At 40.9% G+C, this 22490-nt stretch overlaps 1 protein-coding gene and 1 long non-coding RNA gene across 2 annotated transcripts in view; one reads left to right on the top strand and one right to left on the bottom strand.

The window, feature by feature from the left end:
* Window positions 1-5235: 5235 nt before the first annotated feature.
* The window catches only part of LOC119916052, a 41012-nt gene continuing 23757 nt past the window's right edge, over window positions 5236-22490 (bottom strand). The window contains exons 2-3 of the long non-coding RNA XR_005447063.1: window positions 7850-7901; window positions 5236-5493 (exon numbers count right to left, since the gene is read on the bottom strand). This is a non-coding gene — a long non-coding RNA (uncharacterized LOC119916052). The remainder of the gene's footprint in view (window positions 5494-7849; window positions 7902-22490) is intronic.
* Window positions 10391-13073, top strand: LOC119916048 (zinc finger protein 503-like). The gene is made up of 2 exons (XM_038735909.1): window positions 10391-10902; window positions 11493-13073. Exons 1-2 carry the CDS (start codon window positions 10648-10650, stop codon window positions 12924-12926), a joined length of 1689 nt encoding a protein of 562 aa, XP_038591837.1. The 5' UTR covers window positions 10391-10647; the 3' UTR covers window positions 12927-13073.

Here is a 22490-nt window from a genome sequence, read left to right as displayed (position 1 = left end):
TTAAAAGTCACTTCCTGTTGCCAGCAGGTGGCGCTATGACTGTCTGTGAATGTCAGCATGTACATGTGTTCAGGGCGGGACTCTCATCCTACATGTACAGTTTGGTCCAGATGTGAGCATGTACACTGAAGTTACGACAACTTCCGTGTCATGGCAAAGAGCTGATCTTTGACGCCACGCCACGGACACGCCCATTGACGAAAACTTGCAAATAGCACAACTTTTCATCTTCAATGCCTTTAGAAGGCACAGCACAAATTTGAAGTCGGTCGGACTAAATCCCTAGGAGGAGTTCGTTAAAGTACGAAGTGTGTAAATCATCCAAAATTTGACGTAAAATTCAAAATGGCCGACTTCCTGTTGATTTTAGGGCATCGCTCCAAGAGGCTTTTTTGTGCGTCTGGACAAGATACACGTACCACAGAAAATTCGTGCACGTAGGTAAAACGTGCGGCGGGGGCTGCTTCGTTAAAAGTCACTTCCTGTTGCCAGCAGGTGGCGCTATGACTGTGGGTGAATGTCAGCATGTACATGTGTTCAGGGCGGGACTCTCATCCTACATGTACAGTTTGGTGCAGATGTGAGCATGTACACTGAAGTTACGACAACTTCCGTGTCATGGCGAAGAGCTGATCTTTGACGCCACGCCACGGACACGCCCATTGACGAAAACTTGCAAATAGCACAACTTTTCATCTTCAATGCCTTTAGAAGGCACAGCACAAATTTGAGGTCGGTCGGACTAAATCCCTAGGAGGAGTTCGTTAAAGTACGAAGTGTGTAAATCATCCAAAATTTGACGTAAAATTCAAAATGGCCGACTTCCTGTTGATTTTAGGCTATGGCTCCAAGAGGCTTTTTTGTGCGTCTGGACAAGATACACGTACCACAGAAAATTCGTGCACATAGGTGAAACGTGCGGCGGGGGCTGCTTCGTTAAAGGTCACTTTCTGTTGCCAGCAGGTGGCGCTATGACTGTGGGTGAATGTCGGCATGTACATGTGTTCAGGGCGGGACTCTCATCCTACATGTACAGTTTGGTCCAGATGTGAGCATGTACACTGAAGTTACAACAACTTCCTGTTTCATTGCGAATCATCGACGCCACGGACACGCCCATTGACGAAAACTCGCAAATAGCACAACTTTTCATCGTCAATGCCTTTAGAAGGCACAGCAGAAATTTGACGTCGATCCGACTAAATCCCTAGGAGGAGTTCGTTAAAGTACGAAGTATGTAAATCATCCAAAAATGGCCATAAAATTCAAAATGGCCGACTTCCTGTTGACTTTAGGCTATGGGTTCTTGAGGCTTTTTTGTGCGTCTTGATACGATACATGTCCCCAGAAAATTTCGTACATGTAGGTTGAACGTGAACGAGGGGCTAATCATTTCCAATTTTCTAGGTGGCGCTAGCGAGTCATTTTGCCACGCCCATGTGCGAAACTTGTAGAATACGAAATTTTTCACCGGTTCTGACATGTTTGCAAATTTTGGTGAGTTTTCGAGTATGTTTAGGCCATGTCATTTGGGCCTACTTTGCAGAAAAAAAAAAAAAAAAAAAAAAAAAAAAAAAAAATATAATCCGAGCAATTTCAATAGGGACCTCGCACGGTCGTGCTCGGGCCCTAATTACTAACATTAATAACGGCTCTATTCCATTAAGCGTCCCAGTTACCCAGCATGTATATTAGAAGAACCCTCAAAACACATAAATGGAATGCAGCCATCATTGAGTTACACCTATACTTGTCCTGCTAAGAACAAATGTCTGCTGTGAAAAAGATCTATTCTCTACTTTCAGCATTCATATTTGCTCTGAGAGAGAACATAAGCATTAACACCAGTGGATATTTACAATATTTTAACTTTGGTCTCTTTAAAGTGTTATTTTGGGTGTTTCACCTGTGTCAGTTTGTAATAGCTCACCAAAGTAATCGCAAATATTTGGGAACACGGCTACATCGCTAAAAAGAAGTTATAAAAAACCACTTTATTTAAAGGAAAACCCCAAAGTGAATACACCCAAAATGTTGGTAATAAATTGTGCGGTAAGTATGGTAGGTCAAAGCTGAAAAAGGAAGTCGGTAGATGTTAGCAACGTACAGTTTTGGTCATACTTTACTGTTCACCCTTGTCTTCTCTTATAAATACTGTAAGTTTGGCTAACTGGGGGGTTTGTTTAAAATCATGAGCCATCCTGCTGGCTTCAGATGGGTTTCAGATGCTGACTCACAATGTCCACAGTTTAAGGCTTGCTGACGAACTTTGTTCCATATGATCTCGCTCTTTCTTGCCACCTCTATAATGAGTACAATATTATTATTATTATTACTGATAGAAAAGATGTCCAAACTATGAAATAAGGTGAAATAAACCAGAATTAATTTTAAATAATGGTGTTTGCCAGGTATAACTGATGTCAGCACCAGTGATCATCATCTAGTGTTAGTGACTCATACAGCACTTTACTAAAAGGACACCACCCAACCCATAAAACATTACAAAATCAAAGCTGAAAATAAAATCCTAATGACAAACTAATATTTAATGATGTGTTTAAGTGCTAGGGCCACAGAGCATGCACTATAATAAAAGCACCCATAAAAACACATTTTAATGCAGACGATTCCAAACATTATGTGTTAATGCATGATAATGGATTTCACAGACATTTACTTTTCCTTCTACCTACATGTGTCATTTATGTCACTCAGGAACAGTACAACATTTGTCTGCAGTAAATGACTTAATATAACTCATGAAGTAGAGGGGCAGCATATGAAAAGACAAAAACAGTCTGGAAAACAAGCAGTCATGAATGTGTTTTGCAACAGAGGTTTTAGGAGCCTGGCGTCTATGTGTGAGACATGACTTCCTCATTTTTAACAGTGGGCACTTCAAGCACTGGCTTCATGTCAACCTTCTGTTCTAATGGACAGCCACAAAGCTGACAGGCTGTAAATCAGAGGGGCTATAGAAAACCATTAGTCCAGGGATACACAATAAAAAGCGGTAATGGTCTCATAAAGCCTGCAACACCACAGCAGACATTCTGATTCTGTCTATTAAGGGCTGCACGGAGCCTCAGATGAGCGAAAATAAGGAAGCCATTTTTCTTTTTTGTATTGTTGCCTTGGGTCTCGTGCTATGATCAATGTACAGTAAGATGCACTGCGCTGAGAGCTATTTATTTACACTGTGCTCTCCAACTGAGTGAATATTAGAGGAGAACAATTGTGATTAAGAAGTGCTTCTATTGAGCTACATGTTACAGACGCCTCATTGATTTACTGTGAGCTGGTTATAAATGCCAAATGTGCTCAGAGAGCAGGCTACAGTGTCAAGAACAACAGTTTACATTAGTTGTTATGGTGAGTGCCATTTGGTCCTTAAATCATATTAAAAGAGGGACAGTTCACCCAAATTAAACACAAATTTATTTTCTCACTTTAACCACAGCTCTGCTGGTATCTAGCCATGCAGAGGTTCAGTTTTATTTGGCCATGCTTTGAGATAGCTGTCTCTGCCTCCACCCCAGTCCAATGGAGGTAGATAGAATTTAATTTGCATTGTTCACAGCATTAAAACAAGACTAATGTTGGGTCTGAATTTGCATTCCTCCGTACTTACACTTGCTATTTTGAGTGCATAAATGCATTTACAATGACAATTACGGCAAAATGCAGTGCACTATGAGTACCCGGATGGTGTTCTCATAATGGTCAAAAAGTTGAGAGTGGAACGCTGGACACAGTCACCCTCAATGGTCAACATCTTGACTAGGTAGCGGAAGGAGAGGGAAGCTGCAGCGGTTGCGGTTGCTCCGGTGAACACCGCATTGTACAAATTTAAGTTAGACTTTATTTAGGTATCACTATACTGTTCTCGGATAGAAGCCATTAAATTGTTTATTGGGTTAATTTGGTGGTAATGCTCTGTCCAGCAATTCACCATTAAAAAGAAGAAGAACAAGACTTCGTCAAATGTTGTGACTGTCATTTCCAGCCATATTCTATTTGAGACAACACTACCCTGTCGAAATTCATGCACTATGCAAACGTAGTGTACACAGTGTACTACATGGAAGTGCAGTAAAAGAAGTATCCGAATTGAGACACAGCTTAAGAGTCTACAGCCAAGCTGGTAGCTATGGGACACTACACTGCCCATCTGAGCAGCGTGAGTGTCCGTCGCAGAACCTTTTACTTTTCATTTTGCCGCTTTAGAGATGGATACTCCAAAGCATAGAATAAAGCTATATGTATGACTAGGTACCACTAAAGGTAAGAAAATATTTACTTTTACCAAATGCTATGAAAGAGACTTCCAGCTAATTTTGACAATGTTGATTAACACTGCAGCAAATTTGGGGCAACATATCTTAAATGTGCTGCATATGAAGGCTGGAGGCTCACGATAACTTGCTATGTTCCACATAATAAAATCAAATTTACCACGAAAAAAATCTTTGAAACCATGCCAACGTGTTTTAGCTATTCAGAATCCAGATGACAAATGTCTACATAATTTCAACTAAAATTTCACCAAATCAACCCAAATTTCTCTTCTCAAAAGATAAGAAAGTCCGCTGAGTGACATTTCAACAGGCTGTTCCTAACTTACAGCGAGACTGAACTCGCCTGAAGACAATGACAAGCTCCTCTCTGTCTGATGTCACTTCCCATTTCCAGGCCGACTGCTATCTGCTACTGGCTTCTGCCAATAATAGCTCATCAAAACAACACAACCCTTCTTGGCACAAAAATAAAGGCAGCGGTCCACATCTGTGCCACTCAGTTGTCAATTAAGACTCCTCTTCACACTGACACTTGTGACTTAAAAGAAACAGTCAAGAATGTGATGAATTTGAGCCGACAGATGAGAAGGCAGTACGCTGCGTTGCAGTACCATAATGCGCTTGAGATATGGATAACAACTGACACCACTGGCAGGTCTTATGAAGTTTGATTTCATTTGTCAGGCGTCTTCTACTTTGTCTTTTAGCTCGCGCCTTGCCTCACTCTTCAGTCATCGTAGTAATAGCTCATTCTAATAGCCTGAAGACATTCACACATACTTCCATTCAAAATGCAAAGCCACAAATATAGTAGGTGCTGCTATGGGCTACACGTCAAGATGGCCTCATGTGTTATAGCTAATGCTATATTGTAAATTTGTACGTACAATTGCATGTGGTTTATGTATAAAAAGAAGCGAAATGAACCCAGTTCTGGATGTCCAAAGGGTGTTTTGATCTCTGAAATTCACACAGTTTCACAACACGGAAATGCTCACAGATGAACACATATCACATAAACCACAAATGACAGAGAAATAACCATCAACCTCAGTATTTGATCACTAAGTAGACAAATGGAGCAGTAAGTGTCCAAGCCTGTCTCAGAAGATACCTTGCATGCTCGTCTCCAGCCGACCACATGACGCTAATTCCTGACTGAAGCGCTCCTCCTGCGTATCCCTAATCCTGCCTGTGAAATGTGACAAGATCATTCTTTAGGCCTACTTTATTCTGAATAATCTGCCCATCACAGACATTCATCCCGACCCGCACAGTGCTTCCAGTGCCATAACACGCTACCTGTACATTTTCACCCCGGCTTAGGCTCCATAAATTAAATCTAGACAAGTAAATGTGAGGGATCAGCATCTATTGCTGCATGTGTGTCAATGTGGAGAATGTTGATTTTACACTGACTGCTACACAAACAAATGCACTGTGTGTGGCGTCTTTTCAACTCATTTGAGAGTCAATACTTGGAGAAATAAAGACACTGAGAGGGTTGCAACAATTAGTTGATTAATTAATTAGTGGATGGATGGAAAATGATCTGTTTCCAGCTTCTCAAATGTTGGGATTTGTGTCTTTTTTCAGTTTTATATCTGAATTTGGAAGTTTGAAACCATTAGTCACACAAAACAAACAATTTTAAGACATCAAATTGGGCTCCCGGAAATCATGATGGGCATTTTTTTCACCATGATTTTGTCAATAATTTAAAAAAAGAGTGAACAGATTCATTTATAATGAAAATAATCATTATATGAAGCCCTGATGTTAATCAAAATTGGGTAAATCCAGTCACATGCCAAATTTTGATGTCCTCAAGAGCGAACATGACCGCACTCCCTTTTCCACTAAAGCTACTAGACATGTATATACAGTACAGTAGGTCTTACAGGAGCTTCTTGAAGTTTCCACAAAGTTCTGAACCAGTAATATGGCAGCTGTCAGGATGAATTGAGCCATTGGTTCCAGTGCCAACGTGGAGGGTAGGTGAAGTTAACTCTTCTCTACAGCATGACTACAACCCGCCAGGATCCTCACCTACCTGATGGCAAGTGGACGACAGCATATAATCTCCATAGGCTTTACTTCCTACTCCTGACCAGCTTTAACTAATTGAGGAGACAACGTGAAAAAGACCCTTCACCGCCGCGATCTTGGCTGCACCTCAACTTTTCTAACTCTCTCTGTCATGCTGCGCTCCTGCCGTCTGACTTCCGGCGAGATAGTGCAAGTTCTTCATGTCACCTCCGAGTTGAGCTCTTGCAAATGAAGTCAACACTAAGGCATTTGACACAGATGTGTGTGTGTGGGGGGGGGGTGGGGGAGTATCTTGGGTGTAGTCAAGGGGAATGGGTATGACTTCTAAGTATCTGAAATGTCCTGTCTTAAACACATAAAATCCGTAATACTTCCTGACAACTTGCTCCTATAACCTCTTATTCTGTGCCAGCTTCTGTGGGGCCTTTTTCCCTCTCTGGGCGCAGAAGAAAAGCAGTCTATTTTCTTGTCATATTTGGTTGAAAGGAGACTCTCAACTTTGAGTCTAATTTCCTGCACTTTAAAGACAGTCCACATGCAAGGTGCATTACTATGCTATCAAGGTGATGGGAGCAATTTCAAACTGTCAGTCAGTCATGGAAATATCAGAAAGACTTAATGTCTACTGCAACCTGTCAAAGGCTCCTGTGAAGCAGTAGAGAGCGTAATCTGAGTCTTATTCACTCAACACCATTTACTTGTCAGTGTAGCTCTCTGTTTTACTCTGGATGGTAGTTCATAATGAGATGGGGATATAATACAGCCATATACACTTAAATGAAGAGGTCAAAATGTGGCAGGTTTTAAAATATATCTATAGGGGGAAAAAAGAAAATATACAGCTGCTGCACATCACCAGAGAGCAGTTATATTAGAAATACCATAGTTTCAGCCTAAGTATGAAAGTGCTGCATCTCATATGATTACACAGTTCTTGCTTCACAGACAGCAGTTAGTTAAGGCTGTTAATTTCCCGATAGACGCACCACTCTGGGTGACACACTTGGGCTGTACTTAACCATTATTAATGTGACAGGCCTCAGTGCAAAGCAAATCAATTAAACAGGAGCAATCACCATAGTCTGGATAACGGCCTTTTAAGACTGTTTGCATGTGACAAAGAGGTCCTCGATCTAGGCCTCTGTGCCGGGACCTGACAGGTCAAGAAAGCGGCATGAAACAATAGCACCTTCTAACCATCATCTCCCCTTTTTACCTGTCAGATCCAGTAGGCCTGTCTTGCTGCTGACGTGGCGCGCCCCGCACTGGCTGCCACAAGGTGAATTTTCATGTCATGTCGAGGGACTTTCTTATTCCATTTGCTCGACATTGTAATGCTGTATTTATCGACCATATCCTTTTTTGAAAGCTATATGTCAAGGGCTTTCGCACCTGAGTTTGGGTAATTTCTTTAATAGTTTCAGGTCTTTTGTAATGTATTTAATGTACATGTGCAAGTCTAAAGAGGGCATAATAATAAGAGTGGAGCAGTGACTTACCTTCATGCTGTTTGAGTAAATCTTCCACTGCTGCATAGAACCTCCAAAGGGTCTGGAAAGGAAAGGATTTCACAAAAATATCACATTTTCACTTCATCAGTTGTTGGGTTTCTGTAAATAACATCACAGAGTACGGTTTAGACCTGCTCTTTTATGAAAAGCACTCTAAGATAACTGTTGTTGTGATTTGCCGCTACTGAATTGAATTGTCATTTCATAGTAAAATACTGTTTAACACTGTATTAAAATTGGACATATGCATGCATTTGTTTAATCAACTCTGTAGTAGCCATCCTACATGCAGAGCTGAATTACACAATACACACCATACAATTAAACCTTATACAACAAGGTTGTAATATCAGCTCCTGTAACTATAACTCTAATTACAACTCCAATAATAAACTGTGATGTCTCCAACACACATTTAAGGTGTCGTTTCTGTACAGACAACCACTACTGAACATAAAAGAAAGACTAAAAGTTAAACTAAGTCACAAAAGCGCTGGAGCCAGGTGGAGGATAAACTCACCCACCTATTTATCCCATTTTGACTTTATATGAAGCTGAATACTTTCAAATTAAAAATGTTGTCCTTTTTAGGAACATAATAAGATTCTGAAAACCATTCATTGTTTCTTGCTCACCTGTATGGTGTTCACAATTTGCCCAGTGTTTTGTTTATCATTTTGTATTTTCGTTTGGCCAAGGGCAGTCAATGGACAATAGCATTATTCGGTACAAAAACATTACACTAAATAAGTTTTTTAAGGATCATTACTAAAAATATGTCTGATGAACACATTTTTTCACATTTTCATATATTTTATATATAATCTAAATTTGAAGGAATGGCAATGTTAAATTTTGACTATAGGTCACAAACTGGTAATAGATTGTGCTTAATTAATGAAAAAACTTGTTTCAAAAAGGATTTGGTGAACCTTCACTTAGTTTACCAGAACTTTGAGGTCTGACATCTCCATCCTGAATTCATGACAAAATGTGAAAAAATATTGAATCCTTTAATAAAAATATGAATCCTTTATTTTTTTTAAATGTATAGATCAGACAGAGAATGTATTCTGTATAATCACCTACTTGAGGCACCCAACCCTGCTTGTAGATGGTTGTGTTTGCACGGACTCCGGGTGATTCATAAACGTGTCCTTGTGTGAAATACTAGCATTTCAAGTTTTCTGTTTAAAAGTAATGAATTACGGCGACGAAAAAATGTGCAGCCATTTAAGGATAAAGCCGAGAATTTGGTGTCTGCCGCGGTGAGCCATCCATCACGTCCACAATAAAGGGGTTTTTGCCTGACGGTCGAAATTTATGGTCGCCCTTCTCTGCCCTAATAACTCAAAGCGCTGTGTCAGAGCCTGACAGCCGTTGCCGAAAACAGCCCCCCTGTTATCAATCAAAAAACACTTGCATATGTTTAACTTTCGCCTGATCAGCAAGACATTTATAGGCTATTGAGTAATAAGATAAGTGGGTCTAAGAAATGTGGAAGCTTTAAATGATTAATGGCGGCCACAAGAGGGTTTTTAAGCGCTCTTGGAATAAAAAAGAAAGAATTTTGGCTTGAATGTGGCAGGCATGTGAGGGAATATTTTTAATTTCCAAGACGGAAAAAAAACACTTGAAATTTTGCATGATATTAAATAGATGTCTGGAGCAGAATTAAGGCTCTGTAAAAACTGCCTGAGAATGTATCAATTAAACAAATCGCAGTTTTGAGTGTTACCAGACACGGCAGACTAACAAGCCTCAGATATGATGGAGTGAGGTGAGAGACACATTACTTCTTCTCTCCACTTCTCATGGATTCACTTGATAATAGTTGACCTGGATCTGGCTGAGAAGAGGCAAATAAAAAATCTGCAGACAGCTGACAGAAAACTGGCGTGCAGGAACTGACAGATGACAGGCTGTCTGATCGAGAGGAGAAAGTTGCAGAAAATGTGAAACATGTCGATAGATATCGGTGCACGTGTAAGTGAATACCAGCACAGAAAAGCCATCGGTTGGTCAATCAGGTGGACCTGAACTGCTGTTTCCTAATTGTAGACTTAAGAAGATTAGCTCAAAATGACTTAAAGTTAGAACAAGGCTTGTAAATGTATAATATGTTGGCTAGAGGTGTTAATTTGCTCAATATCTTACAGTGTCCTTTTATTGTAAAAACTCTGCTGTCTGAAATAAAAATTCTGTTAATTAAAATGCGTCTCCTGCTCATTTGACATAAAGGAGTTTTGGTCATTTTCACCTCCTTGTTAGCCTTCATCCACCTTCCCCAAAACTGCAAAGGAACGCACGGGCGGCGCATGCGTCGAAGCGCCAATTACGCAAAGACGAGAGAAAATAGGGAAAAACTCAAAATTAAAAGTGCTCAGAGCGGGTGAACTGTTAAATACACACCCGTGTGAGAAGGAAACGTCACATTCACTCGACCCCACCATCACCTCAGGATCTCATTTTGACTGGGAGGCGGCACAGGCTGTGATCTGCGGACTACTTCAGATTCTGCTCGAGAGGAGGCGGAGTGATCTCTCCTGCCCGCACGTAAACCAAGTCAGCTCTCGGACCCGCAGCCACACTGTCAGAGCGACACCGGGGATGAAGCAACACGGCTGCGATACGCACGGATTCTGCTCGCACACTGCGCGTCTCTTCTGAGGATTTAACATTGTTCCTTTTATCTCTGGCAAAGGCTTTAACCGTCTGACGTTTTGAGTGCTGGCTTTCTTTACCCTACACATGTATCTCTCAACCATTTCCACGAGAATTGGGTCATGATCACATCGCCCACGGTCTCTGTCCTGAGAAATAGCACGAATCCAGCGTGGGAGAGCGGCTCCTCGGGGGAGAAGGGCGCAGTGAAAATCAGCCAGCTATCCGTATACAACTCCGTCTCTCCTGCAGACCCTTCTCGCCAAGCCAGTCGTCTTCCCATAAAGGTTTTGAAAATGCTTACGGCACGAGCAGGACACCTTTTACACCCGGAGTACCTTCAGCCTTTACCGTCCACCCCGGTCGGTCCCATCGAGGTAAGCGTTAACACGATTTTTGTGAATACGTTTGCGCACACGGGCAGAAATTCGCTAAAAATCAAACTACAAAGCATTTTACTCTGAAATCACTGGACACTAAAGCTTCCGCAATGTGTGGACAGACTGAGTTAATAACTGGTGTCAGAAGCGATTTTATTTACTATGTAGCTTAATGAATTTTTCGAGAATAACCCTCCTAATGTTGTTTTAAGACCTGGTTCCGAGTTGATTTCTGATTGTTGTTTGTTTTTGTTTTTTTGTTCTGCGTTCAAATTATAAACTGAGGTGTCGAAATTTGAGTCGCTTTCAAATTTAATGACCTTGTTGCAAAATGATGCCAGTGTTTGTAATGCCGTTTTCGACGCGTGGCAATTGTACAGTCTTATCTTCCATCTCACGTGAATCAGCTCTCTGTGTGCACTCTCTCTCTTTACATGCCTATTAGTTGTTTTGAGTTTCATCCGGAGATAAGTTTATGCGCAATGCGTAAACTACGCGGAACGGGTATGTGTGGTATTTACCACAAAACCTGAAAAGCACAAGTGCTTTAATGAATTTCGTTAATTTTGTTGTGTTTTATTTCACAGCTGGATGCCAAGAAAAGTCCCCTGGCTCTTTTGGCGCAAACGTGCTCTCAGATCGGCAAACCGGACCCGCCGTCCTCCTCTAAGCTGTCCTCTGTTACCTCAAATGGATCTAGTGACAAGGAGACCAAATCTGGTCCGCTGAAAATGAGCGACATCGGAGCCGACGACAAATCCAGCTTCAAACCTTACTCCAAATCGTCTGAGAAGAAGGACTCGAGCAGCAGCCTCAGTGGAGACAAAACCAGTTTCCGAGTGCCTAGCGCCACCTGCCAGCCGTTCACCCCCAGGACAGGCAGCCCCAGCTCCTGCACCTCAGTCTCTCCACTGCCGGCTGACGGCAAAGCGGGGGACAAGGAGGAAAAAAAGGAGTCTGATAGCAATAAAAGCAGTACGGCAGAGAGTAATGGCAGCCATAGGATAAGTGGAATTACCTCGGATGGCAGCCAACACCAGGAGAACACATCTGGATCCAAGACTGTTACATCAGACTCACCATCTGTAACCTCGTCGTCATCCTCCGTCCTCAGCTCTGGACTGGTGGCCCCTGTTTCCCCATATAAGCCCGGTCATACAGTTTTCCCCTTGCCACCTGCTGGTATTTCCTATCCTGGAAGTTTAGCGGGTGCGTATGCGGGTTACCCACAGCCATTCCTCCCTCATGGAATGACCCTTGACCCCACCAAATCCAGCAGTCAGCTTTTAAGTGCACAGTTTGCTGCTGCCAGCTCACTGGGATGCAGCAAAGCAGGAACGAGTCCCTTAGCTGGGGCTTCCCCGCCTTCTCTAATGTCTGCTAGTCTTTGTCGTGACCCGTACTGTCTGAGCTACCACTGCACAAGCCATTTGTCCGGTGCATCCAGCGCTAACTGCGGACATGATTCTGCGGCTGCCGCTGCTGCCGCGCTCAAATCTGGATACCCGATCATGTACCCGACGCACACGTTACACGGCGTGCATTCCTCGGCCCCAGCTTTCAGCGGACATCCCTTATATCCTTATGGGTTTATGCTGCCCAATGACCCCCTGCCACACGTGTGTAACTGGGTGTCTGCTAACGGACCTTGCGATAAGCGCTTTTCCTCCTCCGAGGAGCTTCTCAGCCATTTGCGGACTCACACGGCCTTTGCCGGTACGGAGAAGTTGATATCTGGGTACCCGGGGTCGTCTTCTCTCGCCAACGCCGCTGCAGCCGCTGCTATGGCTTGTCACATGCATATGCCTCCCAATGGCAGCCCAGGCAGCCCCGGCACATTGGCCCTTAGGGGCCCCCATCACCCACTCGGACTGAGCAGCCGCTATCACCCCTATTCAAAGAGCCCCCTGCCCACACCCGGGGCCCCCGTGCCGGTGCCCGCAGCCACAGGGCCATATTACTCCCCATACGCCTTTTATGGACAAAGACTGACAACAGCCTCAGCCTTAGGATACCAGTAGAGACAAAGAATTATACATTTATAAAAAAGATTTAGGCCCAATGAGTTTTATATTGTACTTCATGCAGGGACTGGATCCATGTGGGGATCAGTGTATTTATTTGCGATAGCTTCAAGCGTGACTAAAATAAAAAATAATATAACTTTGAAAAGCCTCAATGTGCATTATTTTACACAGGAGAGATTTTTGTGTTATGTTTATTCCCAATGTGCATCCAAAAGTTCTTTTTTTGTGTGCAGATTTAAATGGGACCTTTTTTTGTAATATGGATTTTTATTCTTTATGCTGAATCAACTGTTACTCTTGCAAAAGTTATTTTCATTCTGCCTCAGTCAGACAGGTTAGAGGGCCCCTTGTGCTGAGTGATATGACAGAATGATGGACATGGAAAATCAATCAGAGCAGCTTCAGAACTGTCATTGGTTTGTTTTGTGGAGAGCGAACCGTTTCATGAAGCAAGTTTTTACCTGGATGGCATTTTTACACTGGTCTATTCTATTTAAAGAAAAAAAAAACACACTTAATATTATAGTAAGTGTTATAGTATCGCTTGATTATCAAGGTCAAACATTTTAAAAACTAAGGTTTTTATAAGGAATTTAACTTATTTAGTTTTTTATTAAAATTTTGTTAGTTTTGTTATTTTGGCTGTAGCCTACAATAAGAGTGTAGGCATGTGAAAGGTTACTGTGGGTTTTTTAATCATAATATTTATTTAAGTGGTCCATATTTTGTTTGTGAGGCTGTGGCAAAATATATATTTAATTTTATTCTGGACAGTCATGGCTAAATTTAATAATAATAATTCATATTATTCATAACTTTGGTTTTGTCTTTTATGTTTTGGTGTTACCATGAGGCCGACAGTGGATTGGGTAAAGAGCCTACAGATGGAGAACTAATTATATAATTGCAAAATATTTGCATGTTTTTATATTTAATACAACATAATAGTGAAGATTATCTAGGCATGTATGTTTTAGTTTTATTAACTTGTGGTGACAAGAAGCTATAACCACTTACAGGCCTTGGTGCCTTAGTTATAGTGCGCGTGTGTGTGTGTGTGTGTGTGTGTGTGTGTGTGTGTGTGTGTGTGTGTGTGTGTGTGTGTGTGTGTGTGTGTGTAGATGCATTATCTCTTGGGCTCATCAAAACATGCTGAATCTTCTCAATCACGAGGTCATGGATTATCGTTTCATTAACGAAGATAAACGAGCTACTCATGTGAGGGAGGAGCTCGCTAAATAAAGATTTACGACGACACCAGATGTGGGACGTTTCCACAGCTTTTGTGATCGCTTTAATGAAGCCATGAAGCAGAGAGCATGAAAAAAAGTGAGGCCGAACAATTTAATCAGCCCCTAAAAACAAATCAACTAAATCAAGCCAACAGTGGCATTATCCATCCACAGTAAATCAGGCTGTTTTCCAGCAATAAAATCACCATCATTAACAGTCAGATGTCATATTCATCAAATTCCTAAACATAGCTCAGTGATAGATGGTAATAAAGCCCCTAACCCACAATTCAGCTCTGCAACCAGTCAGCCATGAAGCCAGTGTAGATCATATGTGATGCTCCTTTACATTTACAAACAGCACATCACTATGATGTGAACAAATGGGATTAAGACTGTTGAACATTATTTCTCAACATTTAATTGATGTGTGACACTGCAGCATAAATTCACACATCCTCTCGTATGAGAGCAGACAGACCAGTCAATAAATTATTCAGCAGATTTGATTTTATAGCATCAGCTGATGCTATAATATATGGATTTTTAATGTAGGGGTAGACGTACAGCACAGCATCTGTGCTCGTTACATGAGGACCAAATTGCTTGAAAATTAACATTTAATCAGCAAATCTTGGATTTTAGAGAGTTACCATGTTTCCTGTGGAATAATCCTGTTTTTTATTTATGAACAGTATATTTTCAAGTGATGGCTTTTATAAGGTTTATATTTTTTCATACAATAACTCTTTTCCAAATTACAAATTACAAAACACACAAGTGAAATGAATGAGTCAGTCTCATAAAACAGCCATTAGACAAAGACAGAAATTCAAACTATCACAAATGATTAAAAATATCAGTAAGGATAACGTTTGTCAAGTGTCTCTGTAACACTTTACCTAAAACCTCTCTAGCATTTATAAGAAATATAAAACATAATTGTTTATATTGCTCTTTGTGGTTGTAGGCATTTTGTTAATTATTATGCACTTATCTCTCCTTAAATCTGCATTCTACATTATTGTGAGTTATAAACCATTTAATGTACTGCTTATAAATGCTTAATGGAGCGATTAAAGTAAAGTTTTAGTGTCTCTAAAGTTATGATGTGTTGCTACTATTCCAGGAGTAAGGTGCATATAGTAGTAGTAGTAGTACTGGAAACCAGTTTTCCCCAGGTCAGTGTTGGTAACCTATGTTGTAATCTGCTGTCATTAGCTTGGAATTCAACTTCAAGGATAATAATTCTCAAATATGTTGTCAACTTGGACAACAATCTCATACAGTAAAAGAAAACAAACTGTAGGTATGTTGATATGGGTAATGGTATCCAATGATAATTCACCAATAATACTGCACAGCGGATTATATAATGGTTGTTCCTGTTTTAACAAGAAGAAACAAGCTAATCTGCAGAAGAAGAATCCAATTCAACATGTATGGTTTTAGAGCAGGAGTTATACAATCTGCTGTAGTGGCTAGCCAGTATTTATAAAACTGTACTGTATCAGTTACATCAGTGTTTTGCAATGGAGTGAGAGCTGCAACAGTTTGAATCTTTATCATACATTTTGTCTTTGGAGGTTGAGTTTAGAAAAAGTTAACTTAATTAAGGTGGTCTTGAGGTTATTGGGGGCAAATGCTGCATCATATGGATGGAGGTAATTGGTATGTCTCTGTTTATTACATTAACTGACTCAGCAGGCTTCACTTGCATCTATCCTACAATGGCTATCAATCTTTACATAGTAACAGAGGATCTCTTTTCCACATGTTTGAATGTAAAATACTGTCAGGACATGAAACACTGGACGGCTTTGTGAATACATGTTGAATCACTGGGACGACCCCACCTGTTCTGCTTTGAACTGCAGCATGAGCAACACTCGTGGCCTTTCACCTGAGGGGGAACCACTCAGCACAGCGTGGCCAATCACATACACATTGGCGTTAAAAAAGGTCATTTTTGCACATCTGCACACCATGTGTTACACTGTCTGTTATGGTTGAAGGTGAAGGAGATCATCACAACTACGCTGAGCTAATGTTCCTCCTCACAGCGCCCACAGTTGTGAACGAAAACTGACTTTTCAGAAATAGGTTACATACATCAACCAGCTTTCAAACATTTGTTACACATGTTGTGGCCATATAATGAATTTAACACGCTTTTGTCAGCTGTATTAATGATCCAAGCAAGGGATTTCCCCCGTTGTTACATAAACTTTTGCTGCTTTGAATAAATCTTCCTGAATGCTTATGTACTTTGGCAAGGCAGGCGGATCTCTGTTTACAGACGCAAAAGGAAAAAACCGATGACCTTTTGCATGTTCAATCAGCTGAGAAGTGTGTCTTCCATCATCCCGGGAAACATGGTGATTTATGTTTGCAGGAGAAAGGCTTTTGCTTCTCCAAACAAACCCCATATTTATCATCACTCCATCATTTCCTCCTTTTGACAAGCAAAGTAAACAGCAGGAATGCAAAGTTAAAGCTGGATTTTACTGAGCCGTTGACCTTTGGAGCTCGTCTTCTTCTATGATCTCAACTGAGGCATCATAAAGTGCAATAAGGGCGCTTGGTACACTTTGATTATCTGAATGTGGTTCACTTGTGTGTGTATTCTATATAGTCATAATAAAGTGTGTCTTTCTGAGTTACAAGCGAGCTGATGGGAATTGAAGAAAGGGGAATTTTCCCTTGAAGAGAGTCTGTCAACACACAAAGCAAAAGAAAGAGCAACATTGAGTTAAACAGTGGGCCCTTGTCTTTCAGCACTCAACATGCCCTATAATTTACACACCACTGACAGGGGCCATTTTGAAGTCTGTCATAGGCAGCAAACTTTTTGTCTCCAAATGTCTTGCTCACAGTGAGTCGACTTCTGCTAGGGACCGGGTGATTAATGACTTATGGCCTTATTGTGTGGAGGTGGCTAATTAACCACAGGCTGACTGAAGACACACACTATGAAAACCCTCCTCTGATAACCCCAACTTTTTCCCCTCCTTGTCTTCGCATGTGGAAGCTCTTACTGACAAATTTGCAAGAAGCAGACTTACTTTGAGTAAGATGAATGGCCTCCGAGAACAGTAAACAGCCTTTAATTTAAGAGGGTTTAAATGTATGACACACTGGCATTGTGCTTCCGCACTGTTCGTGCTCTCTGGTTGGAAAACGCAGCCAAAGCTCCCCCACTGTTGGTTTAAAATTAGGCTTGGCATATTCATGGAGGGAGTTTCTGGGTGCTCAGGCTGGCAAACATGTGTTCATTGCCTCTTTTCTGCAGTCCCTTCAGACTGACAGTCTGAGACAAAGACAATCAGTTTCTTTAGCAAACTAGTCTTAAATCCACTGAGCAGGCAGCCAATGAGAAGAATATCTGATACAGTCATAAACAACTTAAATCATTTTGTACAGCCAGAGGAAGAAGACAAAGAAAACATTATGTTGCACACTAACTAACCAAAGCCACACAAGATTTTCTTTAAGGTCAGCAGCTCGTTGTATCAGACACACGGCTGGCCAGAAATTGTGCAGCCATCCCCTCCACTTTATCTCCCCCTTCCTATTATTAGGTTTGTTAACATACTGTATTGCCGTGTTTGCAGTCATGTCGACAGGCTAACTTAATCAAGTTACTATTGAACTTGTGTGCTTTGCCCCGCGCGACAGTTTTAGTGCCAGAATTATTACCTTGACCTATGAGAGGCAATTAGCTGTGGACACAACTTGGAGTCTTTTCTTCCTGGTGAAAAAAATATTTACCAGAACAGTGACAATGATGGAAAATAGCAGGGAACCGAAATGTTCCTTCAATAACGTTGCAAATGAAAAATGCCACGTGGACCCAAAGTGGTGCAAAATGTATAATGCCAGCTGGCAGACCATTACAGGTGATGGACATTTCACTTACCTAAGTCAAATATAACAGACTGCTGTTCATTAATATACAGGAGGGCCTGCAGAATCGAGCCTGCCATCTGGTTAAATCGACAGAGTAATCTACAGCTCGTGATTAGGGCTGAGGAGCAGAGTATCTCTTTAATCTTTTTCAGCTTTCAAAAAAAAATTCCATCTGCACCATGTGGCACATCATTTTTCTTTAAGACTAATGGACTGTTTTTGTATGATCCAAAATTAGATCAGCAGAAAACATAACATTCAATCTTGTAAAGGGCCTGGGAAAAGAATTGAGATTTGGATTCTGTTTTTCCCTCCTCTTGTCTTCAGCGTCTCACCTCTCACTTTTCATTGCATTCTCTCCGTGATGCTCTCTACTCAGTGCCATAACATGGTGTATACCGGGCCCCTGAGCGATGATGAATATGAAAATGTGTCTTAATATAGTGGTCCCTCTTCAGCTCTGTTCCCTGAGGGGCTCCACAACAGATTGTGACCTGTGAGAATCTGTGACACCAGAACCAAAATCCACACTGAGGCAAAGAAGAAGACAAAATACTTCAAGTCATCCTGTCTGCAAATTAATGAGATGACACAACTGTCAGGTGCCAGCCTCCTGTGACAGTTGCCCCCACCCCCACCCCACTCCATTACAGGAGCAGTGATGCTTTCACTGCACGACAAAAGGGAAATGGGTGCATGCTTTTTTATAGGAGACCTGTCTGTCAGCTGGCTCTCAAGTCATAACAAATCACTAGCACTCAGCTGAGGCTGAACATTCAGGGCGTCAGGAGGAAGACGGATGACCTGCAGGCCTTTGAAGTGCTCTGGCAGTTCAGATGGCTCTGCGGCGCTGACAGAGAAATATACACAACAGAGCAACCAATAATGAGAACATTAAACATTCCAGCCACCTGACAGGCTGACAAAAACAGCCTGGCCCCACATCAATCATCCGCTGAGACATAACCTTGACAATTAGTCCCCTCTGATACTCCCCGTAACCTCTGGGCCTGCACTGCAGTGTGACTCCACTTAAGGAGGAGAAAACCAAAGAGCTTAATCTAATTCCTTAATTCTGATTGATAAAGACATAGCAGCAGCACAAACCGCTTCAACAAAATGATGGATTCAGAATCAGTTGGCAAGCTTTTTGTAAAGGAATGACTCTCCAAGGATATATGTAAAAAAAAAAAAATAAAAAATAGGGAAATGCACATACTGTAGTTCAATTATTTTCCTGGTTGCCTCTGAAGATGTTTCAGCTAGGAACACAAAAAATGTATTCAGCATATGTTTATGGCTCTGCCTGCTCAAATATGTGTTTTAATGATGCCCTACAGGCATTTGGAAGCTATATAAATACTTGTAGCAGAGCCAATACTCATGTTTCAATATAACTCAAGGCATAGATCAGCGTAAAGCATGAATAGTTCTTTAATGTGTGCGTAATGAGGTTACATATCTTACATCTGTGTCTGCGTAAACATGTGCTAAATGTCAAGTCTGCTATTAACAAGGTCTATAAATTCTGCTCACTAAAAAGCTTAATATCATTAATGTTTCAAAAACAATAATTCCAGTGCTTTTTCTTTTGAGAGTACTCCTCATTAGCCATGTACAGAATAGATCTTTACTCGCCCCGCATCTTACCCTCCAAATCCAAAACAGTTGACCCGTCCAAAAAAGGGGGCCAGGGGGCCATGTTGTCATCACTCTACCTATGTAGTTACCATATGACAAATGAGCCATGTGAAATGACATTTCCCTTTTGCATTCACACCTGTTAGACAAAAAAGCAAAGCATCCGACAGATGGATGGATGGCAGAACCTCAAAACTACTCTATCTCCCTCTGATTTGGTGTAAATGGAAAGAGCCGGGCCAATGACTGTTTACAAAAACTACCTGAGATGGAGCTGCAGAGTTCCAAGCCCTGAGGATGATAAATGGCTCCGCTAACCCTGTGGGACTGCAGACCCAAATGAGGATAGAGCTAATTGCCGTGCGAAATACTTTGGCATGAATGGAAAGAAAATGCAGGGAGCCGCAGCCAAAAAAAGGGCCCAGTTGCTGCTCTGAACTCCTAGCTGGCTTTTGCTTACAAGAGTTCATTCGGTGTCCATAAATCATGGACTGCTTACAGCTGAAACTGCCCTTAGTCATCAACATGCAATAGACTGAGTGACAGATTCCATCCTGACTACATTAGCCCCCGGTTCAAACGAGGCTCCTTTTTTTAAACTCTCCTACCATCTTGAACCTCACAGGAAATGAAAACCAGATGGCTGAGGATAGCCGTGTATAACATAAAGCTGAGCTCATATAGGGAGAAAAAGACAGATAAGAGTAAAAAAAACAAAAAACATATGCATTGTTGAAGGAAATGACAGGGGTCAATTTGAGGTATCCTGGGTTTTTGATATCCTTCAAATACTGCCTCAGATATGGCTTTATCCTGAGGCTATGATCTGCAACACATTACTCATTTTCAACTGACAGGAGACCTGAAAGGTGGTTCCACTCTGTGTTACTCCCACACATGTAAGCACAAGTGCAAACTCCACAATCGTTTTTAGCTGCGTTCAGGATTTCTGAACTCCAGTCTTAAATGGCACTTTCTAAACAGCACTCAAGGAGCTCCTCCAAAATAATTCATTCGTTTTATATTTTAATGAACAGCAATAGATGATAATGAGACACAGAAAGTGCAGTAGTCAAAGGGAAGTAAAGAGTAGGTGAAAATGTTCAAAAGTGCACATATCACACAATATTAAGAAATCATTTTCAAAACATTCCTGGATCTGCATCAAAAATGAATTACTTGTTACTTGGCACATGGGCAAACTGCAACTTTTAATGAAATCAGTTATGTGTGCATTTCCTGTGTTGTAACAACGAGTTAGTCTTTCAGTTTTTAGCAAACAAAACTCATACAAGAGTAAATACTGTATTTTTGTGTTAGAGAGAACAGTGTATGTGGGATTCAATCAAAATAAGCTGCAATGTTAATTTTAATGATGGAACATGTTGACCAGTTCAACGATGAGGGTCATAAATGTGTTTTTAAAAGTTTTTGGGCAATATTGGAGATCTATAGCATAAACTATACAAGGTAGCTTGTGGCTACACAGGAAATATTTTTGGTCTTTTCTTGGGAATTGTGGGAGATCACCAGACTTATCCTAGACTTATCTTTAGTCCTGAAAAGTCTTCTAAAGCTTAATTTGGAATTATTTTGAACCACAGTCACATCTGATCATTTCTTAAAGGGTTGCCACCAGGAGGTTGATATTTTGGGGCTTTTACAGAAGTATCTCAACAACTATTAGATGGATTGCCAGGACATCTTGTACATACTTCATCATGAATCCTACTGACTTTGGTGATCCCATGACCATTCCTCTAGTGCCGCCAGTAGGCCAAAGATTCATTTATCTTATCTCTTAACATCTACTTGACGGATATTCATGGTTTCCAGATGGTGAAACTTATTGACTTTCCTGATTCTTTGACTTTTCTTCTACCATGAGGTGATATTTAGTACTGAGTTCAATTTCTGAGCAACTGTTGATTGGATTACAATGAAATCTGATACACACATCCATGTTCCCCAAAGGATGAATTATCGTCACTTTGGTGATCCCCATCATCAGGTCAAAATTCCAGTTTGTCCAAGTCTTTGGTTTATGACCAAATACCTGGAAAACTAATGACATTCCCATCAGCCTCAGTTAGTCTTTGTGTTTAATGCTAATTACCACATGGTACCATGTTAAATTAAAATGGTGAACATGGTAAACATTACTGATTAACGTCAGTATCTTAGCAGTGTCATTGTGAGCATGTTAGCATGCTGACATTAGCATTTAGCTCAAAGTGCAGCCTCAGAGAGGTGCTAGCATGGCTGTAGACTCTTAGTCTTGTTTAATGTAAATTCATGAGTCTACTATAAGACTAGAGGTAAGTTCAAACTAATTAACTAATTACACAGACATTATACTGTATAATAAAACATTTATACTGACTGTTTAAAGATCACACATTATATTCTCCAAAGGAAAAAAACTATCCCCCAGTTCAGTAAGACAGTACTAATAAGACAATCAGCATATCTCACATAATAGCACATATTTATCACATGTTCTGTAATCAGGTTGGTCAACCTCTCCCAATGCCTCATGGGGATTCTCCTAATGAGTCAGCTTTCGAATATATTTCATTCCTTTAATTCCAAATAGGTAGAGCTCACAGCTGGTAAATGTTTGCTCATGATCCTAACTACCAGTATGATTGGACTTTTAAAGTATTCTTTTTGTAATCTATAAATTAAAGGCCATGAAGTGCATTATGCTCAGCTAGTTAAGTAAACATCAAAGTAAAATCACAAAGAGCCTCATGTTGACACAGAGAGCTGCACT

The sequence above is a fragment of the Micropterus salmoides genome, unplaced genomic scaffold (genome assembly GCF_014851395.1).
Source record: "Micropterus salmoides isolate LMB-PRFRI ecotype aquatic unplaced genomic scaffold, ASM1485139v1 Ms_hic_scaffold_21, whole genome shotgun sequence".
Lineage (NCBI taxonomy): Eukaryota > Metazoa > Chordata > Actinopteri > Centrarchiformes > Centrarchidae > Micropterus > Micropterus salmoides.
The sequence above is the reverse complement of the archived record's forward strand: the minus strand, read 5'-3'. Positions and strand labels throughout refer to the sequence as shown.